We start from the raw sequence: 26,533 nt of genomic DNA, 5'->3' as shown, positions 1-26,533 counted from the left end.
CTACCTACTCCATTACGGATTAGTGCATATGAGCATGCCTCATCGTCACGGTCAATAGCCGATGGACTTAACAGCTACAACACACCTCTCGGTTCTGAAATAGATACTTTAACTTTGGGCCCTTTATCGTCCGGAAAACATAGGCTATACCATAAACCCATGTCGACTGTGTGTTCTCTGTACACACTGGGCGACAAGCCTTTAGCAAGCGGATCCGCAGACACTTTCTGTCATTTATACTCACAATGCATTTCATCACGATTCCGGACTTTCTCCTTTACAACGTATAACTTTGTGTCAATGTGTTTGGCACCACACTTGACTCGTTGTCATAGGAGCAAACTACTTTAATGGTTATTGCTGTTGTCAACCATTATCAACTCCGGGTACAGGTTCCCTTAACCATTTTGCCTGTCCCTCGGCCTCATATCATGCTATACTATATCTTTGCATCACATTAATCATAATTGCTTTGTTTTGGAGCTTTTCCACACAAAACCTCCAAATGTGAAAGTTAGCGACAATTGTGGATTTCGCTACATATTTCACAAGTTCTACTTTTGTACTCACAACATTTTGAGAGTACTTGATCTTTCCAACTTAGCATGAGGCCAACATTCTCAATTTCAATTCCGGTGATCTATCTCTGGATTGTACTTTTGCCAAAATAACCCGGATACATAAACTATGTCAGGGTAAGTTCTTTACTTGCGCGCTTATAAAGCTTCCAACAGCTGAAGCATATGGGACTATTTCTATTTCACATTGATTCCTGGAACATTAAGGTTCCCAAAACCATTACCCTTGACGATAGGAACAGGCGTAGGTTTACTCATTTGCATACTTCATTTCTTTAGAATCTTTTCTGAGTATGCCTTTGTGATAATCATAATACCCCTTTCTTTTATCTCGATGAGTCTCAATCCGTAGAATGAAAAACTCATCACCGAGATCAAAATTTGAGGACAAGAATTCTTTATCTATAACAGTATATTAACACCACCACTAGAAAGTAGGATGTTAGATTCCCCATTCTTTAACTTTTCCTTAAAAGCTATTGTCCTCCTCAATCTTTTGGAAAACCCAAAATTTGATACTATTTCATTTAAACTTTAGATGCCACCATCTCGTGGCTTTCTTTAATCCATAAATGAATTTACTATTATGGTATCACGTATGTTCTTTCTTCTCTTTGACTAAAACTTTTGTCACAAATTTTGCTTTTATATCTTTCAACATTCCTTCTGGAGTCACATTGCATTTTGTAGGTCCATTACAACCTACTGTGATGGCTCTTTCAGGAATCACATCATTTTCCATGGACTTAACCCATGGTATTCTCGTGACTTCATCAAATGAGGTGGAATCGACCTCCATTTGATTTTCTTTACTTTGTATAGGAATGATGTTGCTCCTTTTTGCCAAATGGCAATGGACTAATGAGATCCTGTATAACAAGATCATTCTTTATTTTATTCATTTTCTTTAAGAGCTAACAACATGTGTTGTGTACAACATCAGCACATATGAGAAACTTATTGTACTTGAATCATCGAAGTGAACACCATTCCTACTTCTCTTCAAGTCTTAGATCTCTACATACTGTGCTCCCCCAGATTTCGCCATCTTTTATAAAAAATGGTGTATCAATAAATCTCTTTGTTTGGGTTCCATCTATTAAAAACTTCATATGTGCTCTGTAAGCACAATCTTACTATCTTTGAGGGTCGTCCAGTATGAATGCTGGAATTTAGCTGTTTCTTTATATAGGGGTATTGGCATAGTGACCGTTGTACTCCCCCTGACGGTCACATTCATTCTTTAATAGATCATCTCTTGCTTTTAATGCATATTACAGGGGAGTATCTTTCTAAACTGTCTCATATTTCTCCCCCTCGAAATGTGGCTTGAACTTTTCTGCCACAATTTCGAAAATTATTCACAACTTTCATGAATGAGGAAACCTTTTATTACTTACTTCATCCACATGATTACGACATGCAGACTCAAGTAATTTATAACTTCGTATGGGAGTACCTTTAACTCATTTTACTTTGAGAACTCATTAGAGTCCTTTATTCGATATAGTAGTACTTTTTCCTCATTTCACTTCACGAACTCAACAGAGTCCTTTGCTACCCGTACTTTAGCAAGTCACGCTCGCATATCTTTCTCATCTTGAGGTTCGTATGTAACTTTCTATTCTTCTTTAAACTCGTTGAGTGCTTAATCACTATGACACAATAGAAGTGCCGGATTAATTCTAGAATAGCAAAGCTACTCCAAACTTTTCTCCCAGTGTGGGATAAACCAGTACATGGGTCATCACAACTTTCTCCCACCATGCAGGATCAGTATTATGCCAACTTTACCCCGTCATGCGGGTATTATTTCATACTTTTTCCAGACAAAAATGTCAGGATCGGTTCATATCAAATTCAGAAATAAATCTGAATATTCCATGACATACATGCTTAATCCGACGTTGGTCAAATTAAAAATGTATGACTTATCACAACTTTGAACGAACTCAAAATGAATTCTACTTGATGGAGAGTAAATAAGAGACATTTGCTCTATCTTCTTTTCTTTGGATCAATATCCAAAAGTATTTTTCTTTTCAAGATATTCTTTAAAGAGAATATTCTCTCTTGTGATGACCTTCCTTCTTTATGAGTCGCAAGTACTCAGTTCATTTTCTTTTGTCCCTTCAAGAAGGACTACATACAAATCTTTGTCTGAAAAAAACAACTAAAACTTTAAGTTCTATTCTATATCACCGTTGGGCAGAAATAGAATAATCTTTTACATTAATTCCATATCACCGTTGGGCAGAAACGAAATTAACGTATGGAAATCTCAATAACTTTAAAACCATATATCTACCCCTCAAAATTAAATTCTCCCGTTGGTTCGAATTTAATTACAGGATAATCAATTTTATTGCAGCACAAACTAGAAAATACATTTCTCTAGTTTGAGAGCAGTTCTTTAGCTATTCTCTGAAATGGTCACTTTGATGCAATATTTACCAGAGACTTTAAACTTTAAGCTATGACTCATAAAAATTATAGTATTGTTATCATCAACGTTGGTCAGAAAATAACAATACCATAATTAACTTTAAATTTCTCTTCCTTGAGAATTATCTTTATGATTCCAGTAATGCTCAACTTTGAGACTTCAAATGGTAGAATAATGCTAAAAAACAACTTTGACTTTAAACAGCGGAAGCTTTTCTATATTTTACCCACAGGAAAAATTCATTGAAGACTTTTATACTATTCTTCTAATTAAATCTTCTCGTTGGTTCCGACTTAATTGAAAGATAGCAACAGTATAACAGCGGACATCTTTTGCTTTCTTTTATGACAGCGGAAAACTATTCTTTCTTTTTAGGAACAATATTTTGTATACATTTTCTCTCTAAACAATTCATCTCGTTGGTTCAAAATTGAATAGAGATTAAACTGTACAAAACTTACTCAAAATAAGCCTTTTAATCATGCTCTTGAAAATAATTCTCTCGTCACTTTGAATTAAATTTAAGAGCTACAACTTTAATAACTTTGCAGCGGACACATGTAAAATTCTATTCTATATTCAGAAGCATTACTGTATATTCTCAATCTCTAAACAATATACACGTTGGTGCAAAATTGAATAGAGATCAAATTGTAATCAAATTTATAAAAATATCATTCATAATGCTTCTGAAATAGAATAGAAAAACTTAAATCTATTGACACTGTGCTTTCGGCCCGGCTTGAGAAGCGGCCCAAGGCCATCTTTGCGCGCGGCGCGCTCAACCCGCGCCCAGGCCGCATCCTGGGCCTGGACAGGGAATTTGGCCCGCACCTTATCCCCGGCTGGGCCGTATTCAGCCCATCAGGCGGTCGGGCGCCGCCGGCCGTCGGATCGCATCCGACGGCTGTCCGGCGATCACGGCCGAACAAAACCCGACGCCATTCGCCCCCTTTGAAAACCCTAGCTTCACTTTGCTTTCTCCCCCGTTTCTCTCGCTCTGGGAGCAGCGGCTGCCGACGGCGGCCTCTCGCCGCCGCGCCACGGCAAGCCGGCCGCGACACCATAGCCCTGCCATGGCCGCGCGCAAGGCCAGGCATTCCTTTCTACTTTCTTTCGCCCTCCCTCCCTTTCTCTCACGCTCGAACGGAGCTGCGGCGGCCACATTCGACCAGAGGGAAGAGTGGCGGCGGCGCCGACGCAGACCCATTCGCCGGCGTGCGCTCTCACCCTCGCGTGAGTGCGCCGCCGTTGAACGGCCTTGCTGCGGTGCCCAAACCCACGCGCGCTCCGGCGACAAGATCCCGGCGAGCGGCGGCCCGAGCTGCCCTTTGCACGCGGCATCGGTGGACGGCCAGCGGTCTCTGTGCCTGTGATTCAGCGCCGCAGGGAGCCTTCAGTGGTGCCGACGGCGAGGCCCAGACAAGCCCCGCCATCTCTTTTCTAGGGTTAGGGTCCAGCAATTCTCTGTCTTTTCCGATTCAAGATCGGGATCTTTCTGTTCTTTTTCGATTCAGTGACGAATCCACTTTTCCCATCTCGATCTACTCACTTGAGTAGGCTCTTTGATACCAATGTTAGAACAGACAGATCGACTAGGAGTAGATCAAATGGAAAACTCACTTTCCTTTGGACAAAACCCGTCACATTTGCCATGATCCATGGCGCCGCTGTTAGGGTTGGCGATGCAGTGACGCCGACTCCCAGATGGCGATGGCGCGCCGGTAGAGCTGATACTGGCGTGGTGCAGTGGCTTGGGGCCGACGGAGGCATGACACAGTAGCGACGGCGGGCCGGTGGTGCTTCCCGTCGCTTCAGCACATCCCTGATCGGCTAGGATTTCTATTGGTGGGGCAAAAAGGGCGATGATCTATGGACACTGTGCCACTGACCCCCACCTCTTCCTTTTATATGTGTGCTGCGCGACGGGGGCCCACCAGCCTTCCACGGGCTGGGCGCCCCCGATCAGGGCGCGAGTCAAGGCCCGTTTGGTCCGTTGGGCCCAAACGGTGGAGATCAACACTAACAATTTTAAATTTCATGATATTGTATCGGGCCTCGATCATTTACAACATCAACTTTATTTGATCTCGAGAAAGATTATTTTGCAAAAAAAAATGTATGGGATGTGACAAATAAGCGTAAGCGAAATGATAAGACTTCTCCGAAATGGTGGCACTGTCATTTAGGCCACATTTTGAGGTGGAGAATTGTGCATCTCATTAGAGAAGAAATAAAAGCTAGATCTTTCAGACTTAGAACAATACATCAACATATCAAGAGGCTACTAGGCTGGAGATATGTGTTGATAGCAGGCTCACATGGCTACAAACTAAAAGAAGTGACAAAGAAAAGAAAAGAAAAGGAATGGCTGCTTCACAATGCTGCCTCGAAGAGTTACTATCACTTGATGGAGAACAATAGATCTTTAGCTCAAACTCGAATCTTCGGGCTCGCTTCTTCTTACACCTTTTCTTTATCTTTTTCATCTCATCTTCCTCCTTTACATTTTGGGCAGTAGGGGGGCTCGAGCCCCCCCCCCCCCTCCCGACACGCCCCCTAAATCCGCCCCTGATCCTATCTGCCCTGTTCCGAATGAGATGCTTGGCAGAGGCAGTTGTTTTGTGTGCCATGCCAATTGCTAGCTTAGGAAAGGCGAGTCAAACATGCTGTTCTGGACAGGGACCGAAGACTTGTTTGGCTTCACAGTAACAACATCTATCGAAGCGTCGTTCAGAGATAGCACATCAAGCTCTCTCGTGAAGTAGCCAAGCGTGCACCAGTGATGCAACACAATATATAGCGTCCTGTTTGAATCCAAAAACCGTCCATGAATCCTCAAAACTCCTGGTAATGTAGCTCTTGCATCTGGAGCTAGAATCTCCTCGGCACTGAGCAATCGTGTACACTAATGCTGCCTCCTCCCCTCGGGTCTCATTGGTGGAGACTTTGCTTCCTCCCCTTGGGTCTCGTTGGTGGACAACAGAGGGGAGAATGCCACTCTCCTAGGGTCCTAGGGTGGGGTGGGGTGGGAGGGGGGCAAATGTACCCGGCGCCACCGGTCCGGGACGACATCCATCCCAAGAGGGTGTGTGCAAGTTAGTCGGTCCTGCACATGCTGCCCGGAGTGAAGTTCCCACCAGCACAACATAATCCGCCCACTTCCTAGTGTGAACTGCATCGCCACAAGCAAGACAACTAGCAACAACTTCGCCATTTTAACCTGAAAAGAAGACATAAATACACCAGCAAGTTACATTATTTTAATTAGAGAGGTAGGTAAAAAGGGTGAATTTTAGTGATTATTAGTGTTAGTAGTTGTGAATGTAATGAGCATTGCAGCTCAACTCCTAAGCACAACAAAATGATTGGTTTTGTTCTGCGAGCAACTTAATTTCGAACATGTAAGTGATCTCTCGACATCATGTGAGGAGATAAGTCTTTGTGCATGGCTATTGCTGGCCCGGTTCTTAATTTCACCAACTTGCAGTAGTGAACCTAAGAGAGGTCATGCGCAAGTGCTGGTCATTCCCAGCAAATACCTAGCAGAACACAACATTGAAACTTACTGGAGCAAAGAGTCGGTTGCTGAATGTTGTGGCACGGTACCAATCAACATCAGCAGTGGAAGGAACCTCACTCCCCTTTCTAAGCTAGCTGCTCGTGAAGAAGAGTTCCACACTGCGACCGTTCCTACATGAGAGGATATTGGTTTGACTATGGCCCCCTTGATCATAAACCTCTGTAATGAGTTTTGCAAAATGGAATCGATCAGAAAAACAAAACTCAAAAGTGTTGAACACCTTGAATCAGAACGAAACATGACCGATCTGAGTAGCGCAGCTGGAGGGTCCGCCCACCTGCGAGGGTAGAATGGCGACCAGCCAACCGCGGGTAAGATCTGATGAAGACGGCGACTGGGGTGGGGCATGACAGGCAGCGACAGTATCTTCATCGGAGGCCAGTGGCAGCAGGCTGCCTGAACAACAGGTCATGGTGAATGATAAAATAAAACCGGAATGCAGTACAATTTCTAATTTTTTACTAAAACTGTCCGGGAATCCTGTAATGAGCATCGTTCTATTTTCAGATCTAACTGTATTGCTCCCTGCAACTATGACTTCGCCTTTTGGGCTAGAATGTGCCAAAATTTGATATAGCTCTTAGCCCATGCTGCCTCAGCGCATATTAATGTCCGACTAATCCTTTTGCCACGTCGCAGTACTTTCCGGCCCACGACTGGCACCAAATCATCCGACCATATGGCCATATATAACCCAACTGAAATTCGACTTTCCCCATTAATGACAGATTGGTATCTATCTCAAAAGGAGTTATCATCAGTGTAGTGAGTTACTATTGTTGGTACACCAGGCCAATAGAATTTTGCAAAACGTCATGCAAATTTTTCAGTGCAATTCATAGTCCTTGTCATCCTAGTCCTCTTGTCAATCCTTGTTGGTACACTAGGTTCGAAGCGCTTGAGTGAATTGAGAAGGGCCTTGCATCACTTCACGTCAGAGGTGCCCAAACAAACAGACGCAACAGAACCAAATCATGAGTAGAATTGAGCGGAATTCGCTGAAGCATCAAGCTCACCATTTTCTGAAAAAAAAAGCAGCAAATTGGCAAGAATAGATCAATTGATACTACTAGTAATTTGCTTGACCTTGACCACCAGATAAGAATAACCAGATAAGAATAATATGCTGCCGCGTTCGGCGTTCTGCCCTTTGTCCTTCCTTTTTGTTTTTAAGAGAAAGCTGTGCTTCCTAGCAGCTCGCCTACTGAAAAAGGCCGGCACTAGGCGACCAAGACTTCGGGTGCTCCGCAAGTCAACGCACATCCTCGGCGGTGAGCGGGCCGCGGCCCGCGGCGGCGAGGCGCGCGAATTGGCATCCAGAGCGGCACGATCCGAGCCGGCGAGATGGAGATCGTGGTGGGCGCGCTGTCGGGCATGGTGGACGCGCTGCCGGGGAAGCTCGGCGAGCTGCTGGAGCAGGAGTACGCGCTGCTCTCCGGCGTCCGCGGCGACGTCGTCTTCCTCCAGGCCGAGCTCGGGAGCATGCGCGCCGCCATCCACCACTGCGTCTCCCTCGACCACCCCGACACCCAGACCAGGGCCTGGATCGGCCGCGTCCGCGAGCTCGCCCACGACACCGAGGACTGGGTCGACCTCTTCGCCATCCGCGTTGACGCCGGCGCGGGCGCCTCGTCCTCCGGGTTCCTCGCCTTCTTTCGCCGCGGCGTGGACAAGCTCAGGACACTCCCCGCCCGCCACGACATCGCCAACGAGCTCCAGGACCTCAAGCAGCGCGTCGTTGAGCTGAGCGCGCTGCGGAACCGCTACAGCGGCGTGCCGCCCGTCCCCGAGGCAGCGCGGCCAGTAGACCCCAGGCTGACGGCGCTCTTCGTCGACCCCGGCAGCCTAGTCGGCCTCGAGGGGCCGGTACAGGAGCTTTCCAAGATTGTCATGGACACTGAAGGCTGCACTGACCTCAAGATTGTCTTCATCGTCGGGATGGCCGGAGCCGGGAAGACGACTCTTGCCAATGCGTTCTACCGGGGTCTTGAAGTGCAGAACGGGTTCCACTGCCGGGCTTTCGTCTCCGTCGGACAGAAGCCTGACTTAGTCAGGATTCTCTCGGACATTTTCTCTCAACTCGGCGAGAGGCACCGAGGAGGCCAGGACATTCACCAAGTCATCGGCAGCATCAGAAATTTGCTGAACGACAAGAGGTAGGACCAATTTAATTTCTGAATCTACCGTCCATGGTTCAATATGCTTCCGAATCACACACTGATTTGGTAATTTGCTTCATCTATCTATGCATCATTTTTCAATTCTGTGAAACAGGTATCTGATTGTGGTTGATGATCTGTGGAGTAAGGAACATTGGGGGACAATCAGGTGTTGTTTTCCAGAGAATAATCATGGTAGTAGGATAATCACCACAACAAGGAATGATACACTGCCAATGGATAGTTATCCAGTTTCGAAAAAAATTGTGCACAAGATTGACCGCCTTAGTGATGCCGATGCCAAGAAATTGTTTCTGAAGAAAGCTTTCGCCAATGAACACGCTTGTCCTCAACATTTGGAGGATGTTTTTGCCCAAATCATGAAAAGATGTTGTGGTCTGCCACTTGCTGTAGTTAACATAGCTTCCAGGTTAGCACATAAGCAGTCAAGAGATGAATGGGAGAAGCTTGGATTGAACTCACTATGTAGTTCTCATTCAGATGGATCGGATGGGCTGAAGCAAATACTGAACCTTAGCTACCACGATCTATCCCCGCATCTCAGGACATGTTTGCTGTACCTAAGCATATTTCCTGAGAACTTTGAGGTTGACACGGAGCGCCTAGTGAGGCGATGGATTGCTGAAGGATTCATCGCTGAAGTACGGAGCGTAAGCGCAGAAGAAACAGCAAGAAGCTACCTCAGTGAGCTCATCAGCAGGAACTTGGTAGAGCCGTTGGATCTGAACCATGATGGTGTCCCAAGGAGTTGCAGAGTTCACCCATTGATACATGATTTCATTGTCTGCAAGTCCATAGAAGAGAACTTTGCCACTCTGATGGATGCTCAGCAGCAGCATGTCCCAGACGACAGCACAATCCGCAGGCTATCTCTGAGGAACAGCAGCAAGCAAGGTCAACCTGCGGTGCGAAATGAGTCTATGGATTTGTCTCATGCTCGCTCAATCACCGTATTTGGCCACGCCAATGCCGCGCCTCAACTGACCAATCTGAAAGTGGTGCGTGTTCTGGACCTTGAAGGCTGTGATGGTCCGGTATGCTTGGACGGCCTGTGCAAACTGGTCCTGCTGAGGTACCTGAGCCTCAGAGGCACCGCTGCCAGTGAGCTCCCAGCAGCAATTGGGGATCTAAGGTGTCTGGAGACACTTGATGTGAGATCAACAAAGGTGGAAGAGGTGCCTGTGAGTATTCTCAGGCTGGAAAACCTAATGCATTTGCTTGCTGGGAGTGCCAAGGTGCCTGAAGGCATCGTTAAGATGAAGGCCCTGCAGACATTGTCATGCGGTGGCACCACAAAGAGCTCTGTGAACTTCATCGAAGAGATCAGTAAACACGATAACTTGAGGGAGCTGGAATTGTATTCTGATGCTACTGAAACGCCTGGGAACAAGAAGCGTGTCATGTTCCCTGCTCATGGATTCCGGAGTGTTAAAAAACTGTGCATCTGGTGCCCCTCACCATTGGTGACCTTTGAGCCCAATGCACTGCCAGCAGTCCAAGTGCTTGAACTGAGGTTCCAGAAAGGCCTTGCTGATGGATCGAGTGGCGTGTCTGGCAAGGAGAATCTGTCAAGCCTGAAGCATCTGCTCCTTGAGTTTGAGCAGAACGATGCGGGTGCCATGGCAACTGTCAATGCTGTGAGGAACTCTCCTCAGGCTGTCCTCCCAGATCATCTATATATCGCTATCAAGGTGGATGGTAAGAGCTATTAATATGGTGCAGATCGGAGCAACAGGTGAGGTACACGGTTTATCACAAATGGGAGCAAGGCGTCTGTGCTGCTGCACGTTTAATTTCTGAGCACTTAATTCCTTCAAAGAGTATTGTCCTTTGCAGTTTACTGAATTGTTGAGATTGAATGTGTTTTGAGTTTCGTGTACACACGTCGTGTAAGTTTTCAACTTACCTGTCATCATTTATTTATCAAAAGTGTGATATTTTTCTGCTGTTCTTCCTTGCTTTAGGTGATGTCATAAGCAACAATAGCTGTATGCTTTGGATGATGAAAAAGGTTGTAACATTTTTTTTCTTTTATCCACATAACCATTGTGAAATAACATAACTAGTTGGAGACCAAATTAAAGAATAATGGAAACTTGAGAGTAATTTTGGATTTGGCAAAGTATCAGTATGAATTATCTTGTTTCCATCTTCTAAAAAATTCAATATGAATTGCCAATAAAATCATAAGTCCATGGAATTTTATAGCACCTTAATTTACTTTAGATTCTTGCCGAAACATTAACTAAAACACTAAATGTATTTGTACTTGAAACTGGGGTCCAGCACTGATTCCGATCCAGTCTGGCCCGTTATACCTACAAGCCGGCATACCATCAGATATAGATCCATTGGAACTCAGAACAGCCGAAGTCTCGGACCTAGACATGATCATGGGCCGCCTCACCCGACTTGAGTAATGTGTTGAATGAGCTTGGGTTATAAAAATTGGACTGGGTATAGGCTTGTTTTTTGACCCGGTAAATCCTGAACCAACTCAAAAGATATACACAAAAATTTGGGTCCTTCCCAATTTGATCCGAACACTTGTCAGGTCAGGTTCGGACGGATGAAAAAACTGACGGGTAATTTTTTGTATCCAATCCAACATAACAAATGATCATGTTTATTCATGCCTAAGTTAACCCAAGAGACTCGTGATGGTGAGAGTTGCTCCACTTTATATGTTATGCTTCCTACCATCAGTTTTTGATGTGGGACTAAACCTAGCATCATCCACTCTCTCTTCCCTTTAATTTCATCTTTCCTATGGATCAAGCAACAACAAAAAGGAACATATGGGAACAGATGCATTAAGTTAACGTTTTCTGTTAAGTATTCAACAGAAAACAAAAGACGCAAAAAGATCATTATGTGATTGTCTAGCCAGTCTTGAGTTTGAGGTGTTTGTTTTTTTTAAGAAGATGATCACTCTGTCACATTGTACTGGCATGACTGATCATGCCACGAGTTCGACGGCCTGTTCCCTTGTTCTTTGATGGCGGCGGCCTGCGCGCGGTTCTTCTCCGACCACGGGGACATGGGCGCGCCTGTGCCTCACCCTCCGCGGATCTGTGTTCCAGCCACGGCTCGTCACACTACTATAGAAACAATTTGTAGCAACACATCATTTTTTAGGGGCGGGTCAAAAAATAACCCGTTGCACAAATGATGCGGGGTTAATGTAGAAACCAACCCACTCTAAAAATGTATTTTTAGAGGCGGGTCACCCCCTCATCTGTCCCTATAAATAATTTTCAAATTTATCTCAGAAATTCATTTAATTAAAAAAAATAGCAAAACACATAAAAATGTGAAATTTTTAACATAAGCTTATTTTTGATCTATAGAACAATAAATTATCAAAAACATATTTATCAAAAACATATTTTATTGTATATTGTGATTATGAGTGTGGAAAGCACAGAGTAAAGTAAGTCTTGAGTTGTATGAGAAAGTAGGGTGAGTGAGTTAATACATTGTGGTTTCACACTTTTAACTATTACATACATTGAAATATAGATTTGATATTTTTTAAATTTCTAGATGTCACAATAGGCTTATGGTAAAAGTTTAATGTTTTTTGATATGTTTTGCTATATGTTTTCATTTAAACAAAATTTCAGAATTTAAAAAATTATTTCTTGGGGCAGGTGACCCGCCCCCTAGAAATAGAAATAGAGTTAGGAATCCGCGTGATCGGCAGACCTACAAGCCACTAGCTGAATCAAGTGACCAAGGATCAATGGGCCCACCAACTCTCCCCACCATCTCTCTTTCCCCTCTTATTCCTTATCTCATTCATCGTCCCATCTCTCCCCACCACTCTATCTCTCACTATCTCTCTCCCCCATCATCCCCTCCACTTCCCTCCTCTCTCTCTCCCTCTTCGGCGGTGACGCGAGTGCCCGATGGCGGTGGGGCGCACGGCCTCGGGGTGTGGCGGTAGTGTGAGCGCCCGACGGCGGTGGAGCACGCGGCCGCGGCGGGGCGACGCGAGAGCGGCATGGCGACACGATGCGGGAGCAGCATGGGAGTGGCTCGACGGCGAGGCACGGTAGTAGGGCAGCGAGGCCTGGTAGCATCACGGCGTGCGGTGCGGCTTGAGCACAACGCCGCTGCTGCAGCTGTTTCATTTTTTATTTTTTATTCAATCTATAGGGGAGGGCCGTGATCCGCCCCTAAAACTCATTTCTAGAGGCGGGTCATGCCCTCATCTGTCCTTAGAAATCCATTTCTAGGGGCAGGTGAGGACAGGACCCGCATATAGAAATGAGTTTTTAGGGGCGGTTCAGTTACCCTCCCGACAAAAAGTATTTGCAGTAGCGAAAACTAAGGGTGGATTTTGCGCCCGTTTCTAAAAATATGTTTTTACCCGCCTCTAAAAACTGTTTTTTAGTAGTGTCAAGCACCTGGCACTCACAAAACTTGTCGAACTGGAGATAATAAGAAACGGTGCGGAATGTAACTTAGTAACTTAGCTAGCATCCTGTAGTTTGGTTGATGATAGTTGAAACCGAATGCAAAGGTGAAGTTTGTCAGCATATCCGTAAGGATCTTGGTTGCGTCTCAGTATCAGTTTTGTCACCAAATTAACCGACGGTATAAGAACATGACAAAGTTCTCTGGCTGTTATCGCCATGATTAACTAACTCCGGCCGGTGTCAACATTTTTGGGTAAGCGCATTTGTTATGGGCAAATTGGCTGGTGGACTTCATTAAAATGTGACTTTTGCCACGTACCACTAAAAATTAAAAAAAATACTAACTTTTTTTTTGCCAAAAGACACTTTCCAATCGTGATGAGGTGTCCAGCTGATTTCCCATGAATTGCTCGATTTCCCATGCTTTCGTGCTTTTGCACTTGCACTGCAGGTTTTTTTCGCGAAGAACCTTCGAAAAGAGCAGGGAGCTCCTGCAGTTCCCTTAAAAAGAATAGAGTTGATGAGCTCAGTGAAACGAGCTGAGTCTTTACATGAAGTTGCTACCCCATGGATCCATGATAGAAGATGACATCAGAGGAATCTTTTAGATTTAGAGCTCTATTGTATTGCTACTTGGTAGATGGCCTAATACGTACTCATATAGCTAGTCACATAGCTTAAATATGAGGCCCAGCTTGGCCGCGCGCCAGAGCAATACCTGCTATTGTAGATGTACCTTGGTGGTTGAGTTGTGATGGAACGAGAGGATGTCCAACCTGCTGCACCAACCTACGTACAGTCAATCCAACACTCGTTGATATATACGATTGGTTTCTCAAGAAGTTTTCATAAAAACTAGCTAGCTACAAAGAAATCTGTTGGCTTTGAAATTTTTTACTAAATCCTTCTAAGACAATCCCCAAGAGGAAGAAAACGGAGGAGAATCATTGTTTGCACGAGGTGGATTCAATGGCGAAATCTTGTTGGAATGTGATGTGTTGGGAATTTGAGCGGAAGCCGGGTTTGCATCCTTTGTTGTTCGGGTATCCCAGCTTGGCCACAAGCTGCTCCATGTATGCTCCCACTGGATTCCACAACAGGCTCATGCATTCTAGCGATTTCCGGTAGTGACTTTGGCGACGGGTCATATGCGGCCATGCGGGTAACCCGCACAGCCCGTTTACCCCGTCTGGCCGCCTCGTCCTCCTAGCTCTTCACAGGAGCAGCTGCAGCGCCGCGACCATGGGAAACCCTAGCTCCGTCCCACCGTCGTCGCCGCTTTCCGTTGCGACGAGTCCTCCGCGTGCACGGCCTCCGTTGCCACCGTCTAGCTAGCTAGAAAAATAATGAAGATGGTTTTGCTCAAGTGAGTATTTTTTAGCAGAACGCAATTGGTTTTCAGTAACACTACGAAACTCGATCACTATCTATCTGACCAACTAGCTAGAAGCTGGCCGGAGCTCTTGTTGTAATACTTAGCGCTGCTGAGAAGACGCCATGGTGCATGGTGGCTCGCATCCTCGCTGAGCTGGCTTCTAGCTTAGCACTTCAATTCCATCTCCCCGGTGAAAATCTGATCAATAAAAAGTAGAGATAGTATGTGTGCAGATGCCGCCACTTTTATCAGTCAACATTTGTTTTTACTTGGATATACCCCAGTGATGAGCAGTTTGTTCTGAGTAGAGTGAGGGATTTGAGAGTTGAATGGTAATTCCCCAATAAGAAGTAATAGTATTCTCCATGAAGACCTGGCAGATGGTATTTGACCAGATGAAACATTGCTGAACATTTGCGTTTCTTCTCCACACATTTGCCGACGAACAAGACTCAAGTTCGATCACTAGATCTAAACAAATCTATAAAGCATATGCTCACAAGTCACAAGTAAAAAATAGGAAACAATAGTCAAGCCATTGCTGAACACCTCGATCGTAATTACAGTTTTACAGCCGCATCGGAAGAAAAGATCCCCAAAAAGGCTAGACCTAAGGATCGGAACTGACAGCAGCCAACTCTAGCTCACCCGTCACTGGCTAGACCTACTGGGATGCCACTCCCACGGCCGCCGGCTGATCGTTGCCCGCACTCCCGAACTCCGGTGCCGCCGTGCCTTCCTTCTCCCCAGCTTCCAGCTCCAGCGCCTCAAGAATCTCGTTGAGGACGCAGCCCTCGTCCTCGGACAGCTGCTCCATGGCCCGCTCGAACTGCGCATCCTGCCATCTTGTGGGCCGCCGCGAACACCCGCAGCTAGCATGCGGCGTCCTGCAGGCTGCCGCAAATGCCCACAAGAAGCTAGCGGCTGCCGCGGACGGGTAGTCCGACACCGCCCCACTTGCAATTTGACCAGCAGGAGCCATGGCCCCTCCCAAGGCTGCAGATTTGCAGGAAATATCTAGCAATATTCAGTGAAGGGAAAAAAGTTAGTGAAGGGAAAAAATTTAGGGAATTTTTTTAGCAATACTCGCTGCTTCCTCATGGGGTCAGTTCGTGAGCTGTAGCTTGTGGGTCCCACGACCTTTCCGTTCACATCCATCAAAGAGTGTTGGACTGCGTTTGTGCTCTGGCAGTTTTCGCGAGGTTGTCAATATGCATCTCGTTTGCCGGAAGCCTTGTCTGCTCGATCTCCCACCCCAGCCGCTTCCTCCATGCAAGGCCTCCTTCCTCTGATCAAACAAGGTGCCGAGTTCTCCCGGTTAGCAGGCAGGCCCTGTGCGTCATGAGGTCAGCAGCTCCTGGACAGCTTTTCCTTCTACTCAATTATAAAAGGCAAAATCAAGGAGGGCTAAATGCTAGTCTACTATCTGTTGAGACAATAGTAGTTAAGCTAAAGCTCTAGCGTTGGACAACTGTTGGTGGCTAATGAAGTAAAGGCCAGTCTCTTCTTTTCAAATTTTCCAAGGGCAAGCAGGGGCCAGAAGTTTCCAGTTTGGCCCGCTATCTTCTGGCCTTGATGGAACACTCATCAGAGCGGCTTCGCGCTGCAGATCGTGTTGCCCTCTCCAGCTAGCTCAACTTTCATCAAGATGCCAAAGTATTCGCTCTTGTCGCACTAGACAATCTTTCAAGAAAAATGAAAGTAAAAAAAAAAGAACAGGGAGAAGGAAACTCATGTTGCATATGCAAGAAGCTACTAAATGGCTATTGTACTGGACTAGAAAATGTTGCAATAATGTTGTTGATGTTGGGTGAAGGTGATCTGCCAATCTATGTCTGACTTACTCCATCCCTGCACTTATGAAAACTACAACTCTGGCATACATATATAAAACAGCGTATTGTTGTATGCTAGGAATGAACGAAAGGGAACGACAGTAGCCATCTTTGAGAAGGGTCTGCCCCATGCCATACATGGCTGGAACTTCCATCTGCATCTTTGGTGTTCAGATGCATCTACCCCTCCGCGGTACGGATAGCCTAACACACGAAGAGACGAAGACTCTGTCACTCATCTCCGTATCGATTTAATAGGAAAATGTACAACGATCTCTGTGAAAATTCTGTTCCGTGCTTGACTGCATCAATTCCATGCACTGAAGAAGCCAGGAAGCAGTAAGAAGAATTGAAGGCCATGCATATTACTATTGTGTGGGACGGTAGCAACACGATCTTTTTTCAATAGCAAGACTACTCGCAAGGATCTCGATGTGATTTTGACAATACCGTTCATAATATTGTTAGTTTATGGTTTTATGAAAATAGTAGCCCAAGTGTTGTTTATGATACTGTTCGTAGTTTTAGGAAAGGCAGCAACTTACGGTGCTTGAATATTTTTCTATTGCTACTGTCTGTCATTCACTGCACTCCCTCCGTCCTCAAATATAAACCATTTTGGTTTTTCCTAAATCAAAGTAGTCTAAGTTTGATAAAATTATACAGCAGAATATTAACATCTCGTATATATCAAGTAACTACATTATAAAATATATTTCAATAATGGATCTAATTACTCTTAATTGACATTCAAAATATCACTACTCTTTTCTAAAAATTTGGTCAAACTCAGACTAGTTTGTCTTTGGACAAATCAAAATGCCTTATTTTTCAAGATGGATCAAGCACTTAATTTCTTCCTGTTGTACGGTATAATGATTAAACTCTGGATGCTGCTTTCAGCTGTGATGACATGATAATATAGCTACGTTTTTTAGTTCCTTTCCACAAATGACAATAAGGCCATCTCATTACTCAAACCAGCGAACCACCCAAAATATATACCGTGCCTCCCTCATCTCCCCGAAGCTGAGAGAAAATAAATCATGCAGATCGAGCTCCCTTCCCGATCGAAGGTTGTGCAGAGAACAGGCTGCAATAATGCCGCCTGCTAGCTGTTGGGAATGGGATGCAACGGGAGCTGGAGTTGAACAAATCCCATGCATATCTCAAGCAGCTGCTTCGAGCCTCATCGCCTCCTCCTTCCCAATTCCCGCACGGCCGTGGCTGTCCATATTTGTGTAGCTGCAATATACTTTGATGAGGTGCGGGGATTTAGGTTGTAATTGGTTGCTAGGCTTAGACCAAGCCTGGATAGAAACTAAGCTAGGCTAGCATGAGCCAGGCTAGAACAATGCAATCTAGTTGTGTTTGGTTACATGGGGGTTAGCGAAGCCTGCATTAGAAAGATCTTGTTTGGTTGTTTTGCTTGTTTTCGGTACACTCACCTCATTTTTACTAGCTGAGTTTAAGACAGCACTTCTTGTCAAAATAGTTGTTGGATTGCTCAACTGTATCAAAATTATAAAATGAAAAATACTGAGGATATAGAAAACAATTGGCAAAAAAACAAGGAAGAAATTGATATTCCACTAAACTTCTCGTGGATGAGACATTTTGTCGAAAGGTGCGTGCATATGGAAATCGCTCGTTTGCAATCAAATTAATATTGATCGTGAGCTTTCTAATCCAATCAAATCCCAACCTTGGTAGTGCGGCATGGCGACCACTGGCTACACTCGCGGGTAGGGTATAGTTAAAGGCGGTTGAGAAGCCTTCTGTTGGGTCAAGACTCTGCTAATGGAGATTCAGTTTTTGTCAAGTATGATCATGTTGTTTCATAAAAAAAAGTATGATCGTGTTGCCACTGAAATAATATTGCAGGCGTGTTCTCGACTGGCTATAAATAGAGTGTTTGATTTGAATAATCGCTTCATCTAGAAAAAAAAATGGTCCATCATAGAGCCACTCTATGAATTTTAGTATTAGGATGTAACAGTTCTGGTTATTAAGGTAATCATTTGCATGTGGTTCTTGTCAGGCATGAGGTATAGCCTATTTCATTCCCACACCAAACAAACATTTAAAGACTCGGGAGGTGATAGGTGATCCCATTACTCAGATCCAAGTATCCCCAAAATATATACCGTGCCTCCAACTTCTCTCCAAATTTGAGAGAAAACCAAGCGGATCGAGAGCTGCATTCCCGATCCTTCTGGTAGTGCAGAGCAGGCCACAATGCTACCTGCTGTTGGGAATGGGATGCACTGGGAACTCGAGTTGAAGAAAGAAACCCTAGAATTGCTCAATCTGTCTTAGCTTCCGAGTTCTGAGCACTTTCCGCGCAGTTAGCATAGTCGACTGAGATGAGGTGGAGGTGTTAGTAGCGTGGCGTGACAACTACTGGCTACACTCGCCGGTAAATTAACTAGCTGGCTACACTGATCGTAATGGAACAGATATGCAAATCAAGCTTCCTCTCAAGTGAGCTGAGATGTCTCGTTGGGCTGGCCTCGAGAGGAAGCTCCACTACTAGAAAACCGGCCTTCAGAAACCGGTTGAAAACACCCATAGGTACCGGAACCGGTACCTGCAAACCGAGACTAATGGCCTCGCCTTAGGACATCGGGTTTTTCACCCAGTGCCTTAGGCATCTATTGGTACCGGTTGGAAAGACCAACTAGTACCACAGAGGCTGACGCAAGCTGGCAGTTTCTTTGGTACCGGTTGGTCTTTCCAAATGGTACCAATGAGCTTTCTCCGTTTTTCCGAAATCCTGTTTTGTTTGTTTTATTTATTACTGTTTATTTTTTATAATTGCTAAGCGTACCTGAGCTCTACAGTATATACGTTCATTGGTCGTGTTCGATTTCACATAATATTTGAAACTAAGTAAAAGTCAAATGCAAGCATATAATTAAGCTAATTAGCTAAACTAATATATTTACAAATATACAAACAACAAGGCATCACGTTTAGAAATATTTACAAATGTACAAGTCATGTGTATATTCCAACTACTGAGCCCCTCAGGACGTCGATGTAAATCCTCTATGGATGTGACCGTCGTGGTAGAACTCGTCTCTAGGATCTAAGATCTCGTTCAAAATAAATCCGGCGAGCTGCTCGCACACGGCGTTGATCCGATCGGTAGAATAACATTCATCCCCGAGACGACAAATCTATCATTTAGGAAAAAAGGACTCATATTTTAATTTCATCGCGTTAGTACAATTAGCAAAATGTACTAGTGAACAGTTTGTACGTACTCTTAGGTCCTCCGTAGTAGGCTTTCTGCATGGAGTCATGATGTGCAAGAAGTCGCATACGTAGTACCCGCACCAATCAGTTCCTTGTTTTTGTCTCGCACACTTAAGGAGAAACAAATAAATTACTCAATTTAGAACAATTTGGGATTACTTAACTAGACAAATGTTCGTGAATACACATACCGGATAATCCATTTTAACGTTCAGTTCGGGGCTCCATTGCCCACGTTCTTTGTTCATTTTCACAAATTTTTTCCACACCCTGCGCTCAGAGTTAAGTTTGATATTCAACAATTATTATTAATAGAAAAAGGATTTGATTGTGCAAACTGAACTTACCTGTTTAAGGGGTCTGTGATATGTTGGATTGCAGACTTTGGTTTTCTCATTGAGTCAAAGACGACAAGATTGCCAGTCTCTACGGCAAGTATGAGTAAAATCCAATGATAACTGCAGATATAGATAGAATATATACATACATGCATTAGACGACTTAGTATTTATTTAGAAATATAACATAGGATTGAGTCGACCAAGGCTTATCCATATTTGTGTGGTATGAATATATAGGATTTGTAATTTTTCCTAGTCAACGAATCGTACATGTTTTGGCACGTTTCCGTGTAATTTTCATTGAGCACTTCCTGGTTGACTAGCAACGGAGACATGAAGCCAATCTGATGATGTCATCCTTCTTTTCGGCTTCTTTGAATCTCCTGTCTAAACGATACAATAGAAATTATATAATGCACACAGATAATTACATTGCTTGTTAACAAAAAGTATTAATGTAGAGGTAAGTGATACTTACAGAACCCAAATGGTGATGATAGAGGCGTCGAGGGCTTGTCGATGGTATATGTGATATATATCTTCGAAGTACACCCAAAAGTCGTCCTCCCCGCGGAAGAAATCATGGTCACGATACTTGACTAAAAACATTTTCATTTCATCATTCGACATTCGCAGGTACCATCTATGCAAATTGAACATCTGCGTGTCTAGACTTATCTCCTGTTCCTCAGTGACAAAAGGTTTTCCATGCTCGAATGGAGTAAGAATGGAAGTGACAGGGATATCCGCCTCCTCTTGCCCCGTTGCCTGCTCAAGCGTTAATCCAGTTTCAGAAAGAAATATCGCCGCCTGTAGGTCCACCTGGTGTTGTACGTCCGCCTGGTGTAGGACTGGCAACCCTGGCACCCAGAGGGGCTCGAGTTTTTTTTGTTGTGTGCCAAGTTGAGGAATGGTCTTGCCACATTTCTTCTGATTTCTCACCTTGTGGGCCTTTGTCAGAGTACGATCATAGTCCGAGGGTAAGCTTTTCGGTTTTGGTGGGTTGTCTAGGTTTGCGAGAAGCTTTTTCCCTAATTCTAGAGGTACCTTTTCCCTCGGCAGGGGGACTTTAGGCTTCAACTATTCTTTTATATATCGTGCAGTATCCTCTTCCAACTCCTCAGCGGTCTTCTCGTAGGTCAATTTTCTTTCGACCGTTTTCTACTTCTTTGAGGGTCCAGCCGCTGGGAGGGATGATTTCTTTTTCTTTCTTTTTTCCGGTGCAGAAGGAGTTGGAGTACTCAAGGCCCTTTTCCCCGGCGGAGATGGTGGTGAGGGAGGTGGTTGTGGGGACGGCGGCGAGGGAGGCCGCGGAGATGGGCGATCGGTCTGCACGGGAGCTGTAGTGCTTGCAATAAGTTTGATGTCGGCCTTGTACCATAGAATGACCCCGTGCAGTGCGTCTCCCAATGTCTTCTCTCCATCTCCTCCAACAAAGTCGAGCTCAAGATCCTCATTGTATCCAACTATCTGCTCAACTGTGACGGGGGTGTAGCCAGGGGGTATTGGCCTTCCATGAATTGTAGTACAAGGATTCAGTGGCAGGGCTGACCTGTATGCTACATGAATGGATATATTCTCTGCTCGTACATGTAGCTCGCATGCTGTCGGCATGGTGATATCGTTCACTGGATAAATCTGGTCATCTACCGCCGCTGGCTCAATCTGGGGGTGCTGATCAGCTTGTACGTCGAGCGCTACCGTGGATGCACAGCTGCTGCGTCGCTGAGAGGCCGGGCTTATCACAACATACGAGTGCGACCCAGCAGTGCCCCTTTGGCTCAGAGCTAGCTGCACTGCCTCATTGACCCTAGCGTCCATCTGAGATTCCAAGGACGCAACCTTCCTGTTCATCCCTTCTTGTAAGGCACGGAGTTTCTCTTCTTGTTCGGCTTTGCTCTTTCGGTGAGTCTTGTAAGAGGAATATACAGCCCAAGCAACTTTCCATGGGACAACGGCGATGCCGCGGGCTCATGCAGGGTGTTCCGGATTCTTTAATGCCCTAGTCAGTTCATCATTCTCCCTTTGAGGCTGAAATGTTCTTTGTTGGGCCTCATCTATTGCTGTGACCAGATCGCGGGACACTTCTTGTATATGTTCTGGCACGAATAAAGTTCCATCCAATTGGTTTAGTTTCACGCCGTTAGCAAATAAACACCACTTGGATCTATCCGGCCAATCCCAAGTCGCCGGCCTGATGCCTCTATCCATAAGGTTCTGCTACATCTTCTGCCATTTTTACTGCCTTCTTGTACCCACCAGCCCCAAGGTGGTGGCTGTACTTCTTATTTGCTGCATTCGCCTTGGCCTATTGAGATTTTCCTTGGGCTTCCTTTGATAGTTTGTATTATTTGAACTCCTCCCAGTATGGTTTAACCTGAGGAAGATCGTCCCAGTTCGGCTCCTTATCCTTCTTGATGTAATTGATGTACAACTTCTTCTTGAAAGTTGCAAAGCCAAGGGCCATCTTTTTCAAGGCACATTTTTTCACAAATTCCTGATCAATTCCTTCAGGAAGAGTGAACATAACCTTCAGTTCTGTCCATAACATTTCCTTCTGACGTGGAGGCACGGTGTGTTGCTGTTCTTCTGGTTTTCTCGATTTCCATAGTCTTGTGGTGATTGGAATTCTTGCTCGAACAATAACCCCACATTGGTTGACAAATTTCGTGCTAGCAGCCTCTGCAGCACTTGGACAGCCCTCCGCGTCCACTTCTGTGACGATCTGTCTTCCCTCCATTTTCTTGGTTGGCGGCGCTCTCTTTTGATTGGCTCAACGAAGTCGATGTGGATGTCGACTAAATTACAGAAAAGATATGTTAATTGCAAAATTAATCTACCGAAGTCACCATGCATATATAATTAAGATACATACTAGAACGTGCTGTTGATGATTGGGCGGCGGCGCAGAGTTATCATCTTCTTCATTAGCATCTCCAGACATATTTAGAAATGAATCAGCTGTCTGAGCATCTTCTTATCCAATTTGCTGGGCGGTGTTGGCCCTCGTATACATATCTTCGTTTATTGCGTCCAACATGTATTGCCCGGCGGCCTCCTCATCACCGAAGGGGTCCATCCTTAACTGAAAACATAAAAATATGTTAGAGTATGTGTCCATCATCCTTAACTAGAACACGAGAATTCAATTCTTTGAACAAATGTGTGTGTGTGAGAGAGAGAGAGTGTGTGTTAGAGAGTGTGAGTGTGTGTGTGAGTGAGTGTAGGTGAGAAGGAGAGAGCGTCGGTGAGTGAGTGAGCGAGAGATCAAGCGTCGGTGAGAAGGAGAGAGCGTTGGTGAGTGAAGAATACATGATAGATACAAACACTTTATCTATAAATAAATTCTAGTTAATATATATAATAATTAAATAATTAAATACATGATGAAATAAAGTCTTTCAATGACATAATTAAATAATGAATTCATGATAAATTAAAGTCTTTGAATGACATAATTAAATAATAAATACATGATAGATACAAGTCTTTATCTAATATACAATTATACACTGCATTCTCTACTAATTCTCACTAATTCTCTCTAATTCTCACTAATTCTCTAAAATTCTCTGCTAATTTTCTCTAAATCTCTCTAATTCTCTACTAATTCTCTCTAATTCTAACATGCAGTGTATAGAACATGAGATCTAATAAGTGTCTAATAACTTTGCATTTAATCTAGAGAAAAATACAGTGGGCAAATGAAAAAGTGCATGCAATAAAAGTTGTAGATCTAGTTACAAGGAATCCATAACAGTTGAGTTTGCAAGTTTGCTGTTTTATTATCGATTTTACAAGTTTGCTGTTTTCGGAAACAAAAGAAAAAGAAAACAAAACTTTGTAGTTAGGCCCTGGAAAGAAATATAGGTTCACGGTTGGGCCCCTGGCTGGAGACAGAGTAGGGGAGGCGGCTCTGGCGGCCGAAATCCGGAGAGGAGGCTCGCAGGCGGCGTGGGCCCCGTGGGGGAATCGCTAGAGGAGACCTAGGTCTACCTAGAGAGGGTCTTCGCGCGTGCGGAGGTGGCCTGAGGAAGCGGATCCGCGGGGGCAGGCAGTCAGCGGCGAGGTCGAGCGGCGGTGGCACTGCTCCGGTGACGGGCTCGGGAGGAGAGTGTGCCGGGGAGGTTCGCCTTGACCTAGTGAAGCTCTTTGGGGGGGTCGTCTTGCATGGATTCGGCGTGGAGGAAGTAGTTCACAGCGCGGGTCTGGATGGCGGCATTCGCGGCGGCATCGAGCGGCGTTCCCGGCGAGCTCCGTGCGACCTGGATGGGGAAAAGTGGTGTGTGAGCTTGAGGGAGGAAAGGCGAAGCTTGCTAGGAGGTTGTCGTGGTCTGGGGGTGACCGGGGATGGGTGCTCCGTGTGGGGTGGTGCTCAGCGGTGGCAATGGCGATGGCGGGCAGCATTCCAGGGCGCAGGGAGGAGAGTGGGGGCTCGGATTGGGGTGGAATGGAGAGGGGAGGGGCCGAAATGTGTGCTGCGCGAGCAAAAGGTAGAGGAGAAGGGCTGCAGAGGGGAGTTGCACGGCGAGCTACTAGGGGACGGCCATGGCAGCAACGGGCGGTGTTCTAGGCGCAGGGGTTTGGGGGCTCGGCTCTGGGGGGAAGAAGGATTGGAGGGGGTCGACCTGTCGAGGCGGTCGGGGAGAGCCGGACCGAGGTGGCGGCGCGAAGGGGAGGGGGCGCCGGCGTCGAGGCGGAGGTGGAGGCGGCGGCGGCGCACCAAGATGGGTCGGGCGGGGGCGGCCAGGCATCTAGGTGGCGGCATCGCGGTGAAGAGAGGTCCAGGCATCGAGGCGGCGGTGTCCAGGCATCGTTGCGGCGCGGCGGCGGATGATCAGGCGTGGAGGGGTGGAGGAGGACGATCGGACGTGGAGGGGCGGCGGAGGACGATCGAGAGACTGAGGAAGAAGAGAACAAGGCACACCAATATATACCCCAAGCCCTTTGGTACCGGGTGAAAAAAACAACCCGGTGCCTAAGGGGGCCTAAGGCACCGGTTGTTAGAACACCCGGTACTTTTGGAAACACATAGGCACCGGTTGTATATGGAACCGGTACCTTAAGCCTCCAACGGGCGGGAAATGAAAAGGGCCTAAGGCACTTCTAAAGTCAAAAAACCGGTGCCTTAGGCTCTTGTGAATAATGTACTTTAAACATTTTGCCGCCTTTAGAGTTGAAATCACAACATAGCTCAATGGAAAGCCAAAATTATCTGTGAGCCGTGACCCGGGTTCGACTCCAGCCCACCCATTTTTTTTGCAGACATTGGTACTGGTTGAAACTATGAACCGGTACCAATTGGTTATTCACAATAATTCTGATAAATCATTTAAATGCATAAAAATGTGATAATTGCATAATAAATCATTTTTATGCACAATAAATCCGATCATTGCATAATAAAACATTTAAATACAAAATAAATCTGATAATTGCATAATAAATCATTTAATTGCATAATAAATCATTTAAATGCATAAAAAATGTGATAATTGCATAATAAATCATTTAAATACACAAAAAATCTTATAATTGCATAATAAATCATTTAAATGCACAATAAATCAGATAATTGCATAATAAATCAGATAATTGTCATAACAATCAGAGATAATCATTAATAGCATGTTCACGAAAATATTACAAGACATATTCATTCAACTAATGAAATATTAACGATGGTTCTCTTTACAATCGTCGCTTCATTGTGATCATGGTGTGCGTAGGGAGCCTCCTCTTCTGCTAAAAGAATATTTGTGTCAACCTCCACTGCGAATGGAGTCATATCTTCAACCTTGTTGTATTCTTCTTCATCTGTGACATCGTCGACTCCCACAATTTTTTTTTGCCTGCCAGAACTATATGGTGCTTTGGCTCATCTCCAGCACCTAGAAAATTTGATTTATTTCTGGACTTGTCCTTTTTCGGTTTGCTAGACATGTCCTGCACATAGAAAACTTGAGTGACATTCTTAGCTAGGACGAATGGTTCATCTCGATAGCCAAGCTCTTTGAAGTCTACTGTTGTCATTCCGTATTCATCGATATCGACACATTTTCCTGTCAGTTTAACCCATTGGCATTGAAATAGAGGGATCTTCAGCAGCCCATAGTCGAGTTCCCAGATCTCTTCAATGTAACCAAAATATGAGTTCGTTTGGCTACTAGAGTCAGTGGCATCTATACGAACACCACTATTTTGATTGGTGCTCTTATTATCTTGGGCTCTTGTATAAAATGTGCATCCATTAATTTCATATCCTTGGTACATCAGGATTGAATTTGCCGGACCCCTGGCCAGCCAAGCTAGCTGCTCGTGAATTTCATTGTTGGCCATGACTTCCTTCTGCAACCAGGTGGCGAAAGTATCGTTACGATGTTTTGTAATCCATGTCTCAGACTTCAAAGGGTATATGGAGCCACCAAGGCTGATTGTTGCAGAACTGTGAGATGTGCATTGCTCAACGTGGCATGATCTGGGGCATTTACTGATTTTCTTCCAAGTGTG

General features: G+C 45.0%; 1 protein-coding gene across 1 annotated transcript; it reads left to right on the top strand.

Moving 5' to 3' along the window:
• The first annotated feature begins 7,742 nt into the window (after positions 1-7,742).
• LOC120672999 (disease resistance protein PIK6-NP-like) lies at positions 7,743-10,858 on the top strand. The gene is made up of 2 exons (XM_039953669.1): positions 7,743-8,763; positions 8,882-10,858. The coding sequence occupies exons 1-2, from the start codon at positions 7,952-7,954 to the stop codon at positions 10,497-10,499; spliced, it is 2,430 nt and encodes an 809-aa protein (XP_039809603.1). The 5' UTR covers positions 7,743-7,951; the 3' UTR covers positions 10,500-10,858.
• Positions 10,859-26,533: the final 15,675 nt, after the last annotated feature.

The sequence above is a fragment of the Panicum virgatum genome, chromosome 5N, assembly GCF_016808335.1.
Source record: "Panicum virgatum strain AP13 chromosome 5N, P.virgatum_v5, whole genome shotgun sequence".
Taxonomy (NCBI): domain Eukaryota; kingdom Viridiplantae; phylum Streptophyta; class Magnoliopsida; order Poales; family Poaceae; genus Panicum; species Panicum virgatum.
This window is presented reverse-complemented; position numbering and strand designations above follow the sequence as displayed.

Excerpts from the sequence above, each read along its gene's own strand:
- LOC120672999 (XM_039953669.1), top strand. The coding sequence starts at position 7,952 with ATGGAGATCGTGGTGGGCGCGCTGTCGGGCATGGTGGACGCGCTGCCG. Across the intron at positions 8,764-8,881 it reads AATTTGCTGAACGACAAGAG|GTATCTGATTGTGGTTGATG; the intron begins GTAGGACCAATT and ends TCTGTGAAACAG.